The sequence below is a fragment of the Portunus trituberculatus genome, chromosome 18 (genome assembly GCF_017591435.1).
Source record: "Portunus trituberculatus isolate SZX2019 chromosome 18, ASM1759143v1, whole genome shotgun sequence".
NCBI lineage: Eukaryota > Metazoa > Arthropoda > Malacostraca > Decapoda > Portunidae > Portunus > Portunus trituberculatus.
The window spans coordinates 1,792,756-1,802,720 of record NC_059272.1 but is presented as its reverse complement, the minus strand read 5'-3'; the positions used below and the strand labels follow the sequence as shown (position 1 = coordinate 1,802,720).

At 39.6% G+C, this 9,965-nt stretch overlaps 1 protein-coding gene across 1 annotated transcript; it reads right to left on the bottom strand.

The window, feature by feature from the left end:
* Nucleotides 1–2,157: 2,157 nt before the first annotated feature.
* LOC123505818 lies at nucleotides 2,158–5,977 on the bottom strand. The gene is made up of 2 exons (XM_045257541.1): nucleotides 5,662–5,977; nucleotides 2,158–4,305 (listed from the first exon to the last, which is right to left on the bottom strand). Exon 2 carries the CDS (start codon nucleotides 4,302–4,304, stop codon nucleotides 2,439–2,441), a length of 1,866 nt encoding a protein of 621 aa, XP_045113476.1. The 5' UTR covers nucleotide 4,305; nucleotides 5,662–5,977; the 3' UTR covers nucleotides 2,158–2,438.
* Between the last annotated feature and the right edge of the window lie 3,988 nt (nucleotides 5,978–9,965).

The following is a 9,965-nucleotide window of genomic DNA, read 5'->3' as shown; positions in this document are numbered from 1 at the left end:
AAAACTCTTAGGAAAAAGGTTTTTCATCTCTGTGGTCCTTGAAAAATATTGGTCACTTCACCCATAGTTTTAAAAGATTCTTGTTTCAGTTAGACGGGTTTTTAAGGGTAGTTTGATCGTATTATTGACAATTTAATGTGATTTCTACGTTATATATAGCAAAAACACTCATACGAATCAAGTTCCTTATATCTGTAGACTTTGAAAATTGTGGCAACATCACCTATACAGTGGAGACTCAATGCTGGAACGTCGAAATACTCGTCGAACTTCTCAATACTCGAACGCAAAAGTTCGATTTAATACTCTAAAAATACCTGATAGTCGAACGTCCACACACGTAGTTGTAAACAAAGGCTCCTGGTGTCCCCCCTTCCGCCAGTTGTGATTTGTTCTGCGCGCCCATGAGATTAACATTCTCCTGCATTCTTTCTGTAGTTTTTCATTTACAAACTTACATTGACACCAAAGGCTTATTAGTGGTGAAAATATCTGGTAATCAATCTGCCGCACATTTGGTCGTATACAAAGCTCTGTCATCTTCCTTCTCGCAGCCGCCACTGTACCTTTCTGGTACCGTATTACTGGTACTACCGGTAATACAGGTATACCGGATGCCGGTGCACATCCCTAGTCCTGCCGTGTCTTGGGAAAAACAACATTTTCCTGCGTTCTGTCGGTAGTTTTTTATTTAGACACTTACGATGGTACCAAAGAGGCTTATTAGTGATGAAAAATAAGGAATTTAGTGAGAGTGCAAGTGTTGGTGAGCCACAGCATTCTCAGGAATCACATCAGGAGAAAAGTTACAAAGACGTTTTCGTGGAGTGACTCAACCTCCGCCTTCCTCCCTCCTCCTCCCCACCCTTCTCCCCTCTCCTTCTAAGTTATCCATCACCAGCTTCACTTATGGTATATACAAACCAAAATAGTAAAAAAAAAAAAAAAAAAGAAAGAAAGAAATAAGAAAAATTACATTGAAATTCTTACAAACTTTATGTTTTGCTAAGATAAGAACGAATTAGCTTTACTGCGGAGGTGTCTGCCATAGTCCTTGCTTTGCAGATCATTTTTACTCTCCCGGTTTCGTCTTTTACAATTTTTAGTGATTCTCGCAGTGCTCTTACTGCTCTCTCCTCTATTATTTCCTTTAACTCATTGGTTTTATCAGCTTTGGAGTGGCTTCATCTGCTTACCAAAAGAGGATATCGTGTTGGGTTCTGCTGGGTCCCTGGTCACGTTGGTGTTCCCGGGAACGAACACGCAGATCGCCTTGCTAAAGAGGCAGCAAATCGCGCTCCATCCCCTGCCCCTGTCTTGTTTCGAGATGTCATCCCGTGTATTCGTTTGGCGGTTGCTGCAATTTGGCAGAGGGGGTGGCAAACGGGGCTCGCCACCTCGAAAATAGGAGAAATAACCACTTCCGCTATCCATCATTGGACATATGCCGATACCCGCTACCGCCGTACAAAGATATTATTAACGCGACTGCGGATAGGTCACACGTATCTTACACAAAGATACCTGTTGACCAGGGACCCTCAATCCTACTGTGATGACTGCCTGGTGGGACTTTCTGTGCGGCACCTGTTGGTGGAGTGCCCTGGTTTGATGGACTTACGACACCGCTACCTCTACCGGTGTCGCGGTAGATATAGCGGTGTCTATTATCTCTGTAAGGTCCTCGGACCAGCGTGCCTGGCGCCTGGCCATCATGTTTTTAGGTACCTGGGGGAAGCTGGCCTTCTCCCCAATCTGTGAATTCTATTTTGTAATGTGTATTTTAATGTTTTATTTACTTTAATTGTATTTTTAGACACTTTTAATTTCACAGTTTTTAATAGATTTTAGTTCGTTTATTTTTTACAATGTTTTTTTTATAGTTTTTAATTGCTTTTAGTTTTTTTTTTTTTTTTTTTTTTTTTTACGATGTCTTTTTTTAACATATTGTAGCGGCGCCAGATGACCCTCGATTAGGGTTGTAAAATTCCCGGGAATTTTGAACTCGGAAACTTTCCAGGGGAATTTTGGGAATTTATTGGAAATTTTGGGAATATTTGGGAATTTTCGGGAACTTTCAGAAGGTTTTGAACGCCTTAAAAATTATAAAAGAAAAGAGGTGGCCCCTTATTTCTGAGGAGAATTAAAAGTCATGTGTAAAGAAAAATGTCTATTTCAAATTTTCAATCTAAATATAACTTCCTAAGCTTTAAATAATCTTATTTCAAAATGTGTGGCGTTATTCAGTATGTAAGCTGAAAACCTTGTTTGTAAACTAAAATTTTACTCAAAACTGGTACCTTAAAGTAATATGTAAGCAGAATAAGAAAGCAAAACTTATCATTAATAATCACTGGCTATGCCATACAAGTTAAAACAAAAGAGCAGATTGTCTCAATTTTTCACTATATTTATTTCTCACTTTGTTATTTGGTAACTTATGCTTCCTCTGAATCAGATAACACTGAATCTTCCATCACTTCACTGTCTGAATCCATTTCACTGGTGCAGATGGTTAAATTATCCTCGCCTATGTCATCTTCAAACAGTTTGAGATTAGAACGAATGGCCACCAACTTTTCAACTCGATCATTGGTAAGCCTGTTTCGCAGCTTTGTGTGTGTATTTCCATACATAGACCAGTTTCTTTCTGACGAAGCGGATGTTGGCGGTATCTGTGAGAGAATACTTGCTATTGATGACACTGGTTCTGAGCTGCAGAGCCCTTTCCACCAAGTTGCTTTTGAAACATGATCAGCTGACTTCCAGACACCATCTGATTTCCAAATACCATCTTTGGCACGAAATTTTGCCAGACTTCCCATCACTTCACCAACATCAAGATTCATATGAATGGCCATAGCTGATATGACAGAATATGCACTGCCAACTTGTTCTTCATCAATGTCTTGTCCTTGGCGCACAGGATCAAGGATGTTTGCTGCTGCATGTATTGGCTTTATGCAAAACTGCATTCGGTTCTCAATATATGTTGTCACAGATGCCTCTTCTGACTGGAGTAAAGGTGATGAAGGAAGAGCTACAGTTATTTTGTGCTTCAATCCAGCAAAGAGACGTGGTACATCTGAGAGCACTGCATCATCTTTTTCTATTTCCTGGATAGCAGAGGCAATAGGCTCTAGAATGGCCAGTGAGCTACTTACACGCACCCAGAAAACTTCGTTGTCTAAAATCAACTTGCGTATGTCCTTATCTACACTGAGACTTTCCATGATGACCAACTCCTGCAAGGCCTCTTTCCCTTCAATTAGACTGTTCAACATCAGGACTATGCCTCCCCACCTTGTTTTACTAGGAAGTTTAAGAGATGAGTTTTTGCTTTTGAGTTTTTGCTTAGAGGAGAAAGTGGCCAGTACTGTTTGTTTGTGCTTGAGCTTGACATACTTGATGATCCTTTTGGCTTGTTTATCCAAGTTGTCCATAGTCTTCAGTTTCATTACATCAGAAAGGAGAAGGTTAAGGGTGTGTGCAGCACAACCAATTCCTGTTATGTGAGGAAAATTTTCACTGACAAGCTTCCAAGCAGCTTTCATGTTGGCTGCATTGTCTGTAACTACTGCAAATACCTTTTGACTGCCGACTTGTTCAATAACAGAAATCATTTCACTAGCAATGTACTCTTTTGTGTGTTGTTTATCTTTGGTGTCAGTGCTTCTGAGGAAAACTGGTTGAGGAGTTGATATTATGTAATTAATTATTGATTCTCCCCGCACATTTGACCAGCCATCTGATACTACAGAAAGACAGTCCGCATCACGAATCACTGCTGTTACTCTATCTTGAACACGCTTATATTCTGAATCTAGAAGATGAGAACTTAAAGCATGTCTTACAGGAAGCTTGTATGATGGGCGCATTTCTCTGAAAAACTTTCTCCAGTAGACGTTTTCTGTTAGCATAAGTGGTGAACCAGATGCATAAATTGCTCTTGCTAGACTTTCATCCAGTTTTTGTTTTTCATTACTGCTCATTATGTCAAAGAATCCTTTCACATTTCCTTGATATTTACCAAATGATGAAGTGCTGGAATCGCTGCATTGATCAGATTTTGCTACTGGTAAGCCTACTGTTGGTTGCTGGGCTGCTGATGCACACTCGACATGGGAATCAGGTTGGCTAACTTGGCTTCTTTGTTTCTTTATGAAACATTTCTCTAAATGTGCTGCTTGCTTTGTAGCATTTTTAGTATACTGTGCTGAACAATGCTTACAGAGATAAACAGTTTTTCCTTTTTTATTCACTTCAGTGAAATGCTTCCATACATCGCTCTTCACTCGTGGCATTCTGAAAAAAAGAAAGAAAACAAAACAAAACTTAGATTTGTGACGAACTAGTAAATGACAGTAAATCTTAATTCAGATTCACAATATATCCTACACAAGCCAGCCTTTTATTATCATAAGTTCCCCACAAGATTATCTCCCAATATAGTTTTGTGATGATGTCATTGACCACCTCAGTGACCTCACTAACCATCCGCAGAATTAGCTGAAGCTAATGTGTGTGTATTGCAATAGGCTAAATGATAATGCAATAACCAGGGTTGGCAGTTTAAACCAAATGGTTTAAACCAAATGGTTTAAACCAAGGTTTAAACCAACCAAAAAAACCATTGTTTTTTTTGGTTTATTTGTTTTTTTTACTTTGGATTTTTAAATAATACTGACATTGGTTATGTTTACTAGAATGCTCTAAATCATAGCTAAAAACATGGTTATGGTACATGATGACCGTACATTATATTCAAATTAGGTAACTGAATAAATTGATTAACACTTGTCACTATATACAACGATCATAATCATTTCACCTTGCTAATCTGCAATCCAAAGTTCCAAACCTGTACTACACTTATTTTCAAATGTTTTCTAAACAATTTTGGATGTGGAGTGATAGAAAAAGTTAATAAAATCCACCCTCCTGGGAAAACATAAAATGGCAAGTTGGTAACACTGATGTTTGGCTGAACCAGTCTGTAGACTTGTACAGAAATCAGGTATTATACAGGATATATCCAGGAAAGCAAGCTCTCTCTCTCTCTCTCTCTCTCTCTCTCTCTCTCTCTCTCTCTCTCTCTCTCTCTACGATTTTTTGTATCTTGCAATTGCAAATTTATAAGAGGTTTGAGATATTGCATGTTTTACTAGTCCTACACTTTAACTTATAATTAAAAATTGTCTTAAGAGATAGAGAAGTAGTTGTTTAATAACAGCTTACTTTCTAAATCAGCCAAGGAGATATAGTTTTTTTTTTTTTGAGATTATGGAAAATATTTATGTTTGCTAATCCTTCTTGAAACCTATGAATAATTCGCCGTTAAACTCATATATACACAGAGGCAGAATTGCGGAAATATAATTAAAATAATACGAAAAATAAATAAACCAAAAAAACCAACAATCCATGGTTTAAGCCAAAAAAAAAAGCATGGTTTAAACCAAAAAAACCATGGTTTTTTTTTTTTTTAAACCATTGGTTTTTGCCAACCCTGGCAATAACTATTCATATCTTGTCAGTATTCAGCATTTAAATTGTTTATGATAGAAATAACCTTAAAAGTAATACTTTTTATAAGTGACTTACACTTATAAAATACAATGCAAATTACTTATTTGACAGTTATGCAATAATTCAACTTACATTAATGATATGTAGACAGTGAGAAGGATTAAGAGGTGAGCAGGGACGGTGAATGACCACCGTGACCTCTCTGTATGCTGTTTCTGGCTGAAGTTTGTAGTGTACTGAGAGGCACAGTGAGACCCCCTTCTGAGCCTGTAGCTAATGTAAACAGGAGTAGGACGCGTTCAGTTCGTGACTCGCCGTCACTCCCGAAACAAACACCGCTGCCAGACGTACAAGCGAGCCACGCAACCACACAACTCAAACAGCTTATAACACCACACAACACACCACAACACACACAAACACTGTAACACAAACACACACAAAAAACTAACAAGCACAACAAAAACAGTAAACCCCACACAATAATATTATAAGTACAACAACTTTGACACATACACATCAAAAGCAAAAACAATCAGCCAGTGTCTCGTTCAATACACATCCATGTACTGTACTAAGTTGCTAACTGGAGCTGAAGACACTTATTTTCTACAGACTTTCTTAGAGATTGTCTCATTACAATATGCATACACACATAGGGATAATATTAGGTCATTAAAAAGTGTAATATAGTAATACAAAACTACAGCTTAATCGGGAAGTAAATCTTACCAAGAATTTGCGTAACTCAAAGCAAGCTTTTGAAGTTTTGACAGTGGTCAGTGACACCAACCTTGTAGGTATTGTAATTGTAATGAAATACATTTTTTTCAATGCTTAACTGTATCTAATTAATAAGTATATTACCTAAAATTGCTTTACTTATCAATATACAGAAAAAGTTGTGAAAAATGTGAATATTCCTGAAAACTCCCAAAATTCCCGGGCCCTGAAAATTCCCGGAAAGATTCCCTGGAAAATTTCCATTTTCCCGGAAACTTTCCCACCCTTTACAACCCTACCCTCGATGTTGCGGCGCCTAAGCCAAAATCCATCCATCCATCCATCCATCCACAACACAGGCTTATTGACCACAACACCACCACAACCACCTCACCGATGCATCCTTGGCGCCCACGGTGAGTAAGCTTTTAGTATGCCCACACCTTACTTAGCCTTATCCTCTCTTGAAGTCCTCTGATCTATCAAAAATACATCAATCACTAGTGAGTGTATTCATGTTTCACAAGGATATTATCATATGAGACGACTGAAGACTGAGGGAAAGAGACAAACAGCGGGACTTTGTCAATATTTAAGAGCACTTTGCTAATTTATTCGTGACTATTTTCAAAGGTCACAAAGATGATTTCAGTCTCAAGACTGTTTCACCTCTTGGTAACATGAATAATCTTGTTTAATCTGTCACTAAAGACACGTTAAGACATCCTTCCAAACACATGTACATTTCACTGCGACAAGAGTCTTTCAAATGAATTAATTAAAGTCTGGGGCGTGTGGCGCAGAAGTGTTTCAGAATTGTCCTTAGAAGAAAAGAAAACGTGGCGAAGCATAAGTAGAGAGTTAAGAAAATAACTTCCGACAATCACTTTAACTGTTGCTTAATTCATCCGTGTGTACGTCTATGTTCCTGCGCCACCTCACCACCTCCTCTCATTACCTCATCCTCCCTTAACCCCTTCAATACGGTGACGCCTATGTAGGCGTCATGAAGCCCCAGTAGCATATACGGTGACGCCTACGTAGGCGTCATATTTCTTTTCTGAGCTTTCTTCAAGTCAGTTGTCCCGTATAGTGTGTTGGATACCAACTATACACGCCGTATGCTGTCCTTGAAATCCTAGTGCTCCTCCCACCATCCTTGTCTCCACCAATCACTGAAGATAAGCTACATGCGTCCCGCCTTGTGTCTAAAATTACCCAATGGCATAGACTGTTCCCATCTCTCTCTCTCTCTCTCTCTCTCTCTCTCTCTCTCTCTCTCTCTCTCTCGAAAGATAAGTTACATGCGTCCCGTGGTTCGTCAGTGTCTGTCAGTCTGGCGTGGGTTGTACCCTACGGATTACCTTCAGGATCTTGTAGCGTGGGTGTCGTGAAACTGATAAAAGTAAAACCACGTTTGTGTTATAATTACGGTGAAGGATCAGATTATGCAGACAGTTTGCCCTAAGGACAGTAAAACACCTGCTTGTGCTCTTGGCTTTTTTTTATAAAATCAAGAGTGGCAGCACTGGTCCATCACTCATCAGTGTCTGTCTGGTGTCACAGCTAGTGGTCTGGTGATCTATCACCCTGTCTTAAGGGTCTTGTAGCGTGAGTGTCGTTAAAGTGAAACCACGTTTGTTTTGTAATTACGGTGAAGGATCAGATTATGTAGACAGTTTGCTTTTATTCAGGACAGTATTATACGTACCAATACCAGCTTATCAGAAACAAATGTAGCCTGGGCGTTTGCATATTTTTTATAAATTTTATTCTATTTATTCAATTATTTTTTAAAGGGAAAACATATATGTTAGTGTGCATGTGTAGGAATGAGTTAGGAAACGTGTGTGTGTGTGTGTGTGTGTGTGTAGGGAAGGATTATGTGTGTGTGTGTGTGTGTGTGTGTGTGTGTGTGTGTGTGTGGGAAGGTGTGTGTGTGTGTGTGTGTGTAGATGGGTGGGGAAGGATTATGTGTGTGTGTGTGTGTGTGTGTGTGTGTGTGTGTGTGTGTGTGTGTGTGTGTAGATGGGTGGGGAAGGATGTGTGTAGGTAGCGAAGGACCGCCACGTGCGTGGGAGTGGGGTGAATATGTAGGGAAAGATGAGTAAGCTATGTGCTTTAGTGGCCTTGGGGTCTACGAGATAATTTCATACAGTACGGTTACGAATGTTATTTATTCGTTTTTTTTATCCAGGGTTAATGACATGCTACAAGCATGAGTGATATCAGACAAGTAAGACCACATGACTCTGACAGTGATGATGAGGGTCCTCAGACTCCAAAGAAGAAAGTCAAATATGATCATAAATTTCAGTTGAAACTGCTAAGTGACCCCAAATTCTCACCATGGATGATCCAGAGTAAGAAAAACCCAAATAAGGCATTCTGCACTGCATGTGATAGTGAATTATCCGGCAGCATAACATTACTAGAAAGGCACAACAACTGAGAAACACAAGAAAAACATGAATGCAAGTAACCAGCATAAGAAAGTCACCAATTATTTTCAACCAAGTGTATCAGCAAGCTTTGAAAAACAAGTCGTAGCCTCAGAGCTTAAGATGTGCGCCTTCATTGCAGAACATAACTTACCTGTCTCAGTAATGGATCATTTGCCAGGGTTTATTGCTAATGTGTGCCCAGACTCAAAAATTGCGAGTGCTGTTAAATGTGGCAGAACAAAAGCCTCAGCTATCCTTGGGAACGTAATGGGTGATGCTTTTCTATCTGAGATTGTTGCTCGTCTGAAGGACACAAAATTTTCTCTCATCATTGATGAATCTACCGACCTTTCTACACAAAAACACCTTGTTTTGATTGCTCGGTTCTATGACCTTGAAGTTCAGAAAACTTGTGATCACTTTCTGAGTTTACTTGAGGTAACTGATTGTACAGCTCAAGGTATTTTTAGCTCAATAGTGCAGTTTTTTGACAGGCATTTAATTCCTATGAAAAATGTTATCGGCTTTGCCAGCGATAACGCAAGTGTTATGATGGGAGAAAAGGGAGGAGTCATGGCTCTGCTAAGAAAAGAAAATCCATCCCTGTTTGTGCAAGGATGCGTGTGCCACTCCATTGCCCTCTGTGCCTCAAATGCATGTGGCGAGCTGCCTAATAGGGTTGAAGAACTAGCTCGGAACATACATACCTACATAATGAACAGCCCTAAAAGATTCACAGAATATGAGGAATTTCAGAAATTCACAGAGGCTCCACTTCATAGAATACTGCACCCTAGTTTTACTAGATGGCTCTCCTTGGAAGAGGTGGTAAAAAGAGTTTTAGAGCAATGGCCTACACTTAAGCTGTATTTTACATCTGCTGCATTGGAGGATAAGATGGCATCTGCTTCAGCAATATTGCAGGAATTACATAATCCTGTTATAAAAATGTACTTTTCCTTTTTGGCATACATTCTGCCTGCAGTAAATAAACTAAACCTAGATTTCCAGGCAACATCCTGAGCCTTGTAACATTCGTGAAAGTGGACTCCACAGGAAAACAACACACACACACACACACACACACACACACACACACACACACACACACACCGCGTAGTGTAGTGGTTAGCACGCTCGACTCACAATCGAGAGGGCCGGGTTCGAGTCCCAGGAAGCGGTGAGGCAAATGGGCAAGCCTCTTAATGTGTGGGGTGTGTTCACCTAGCAGTAAATAGGCACGGGATGTAACTCGAGGGGTTGTGGCCT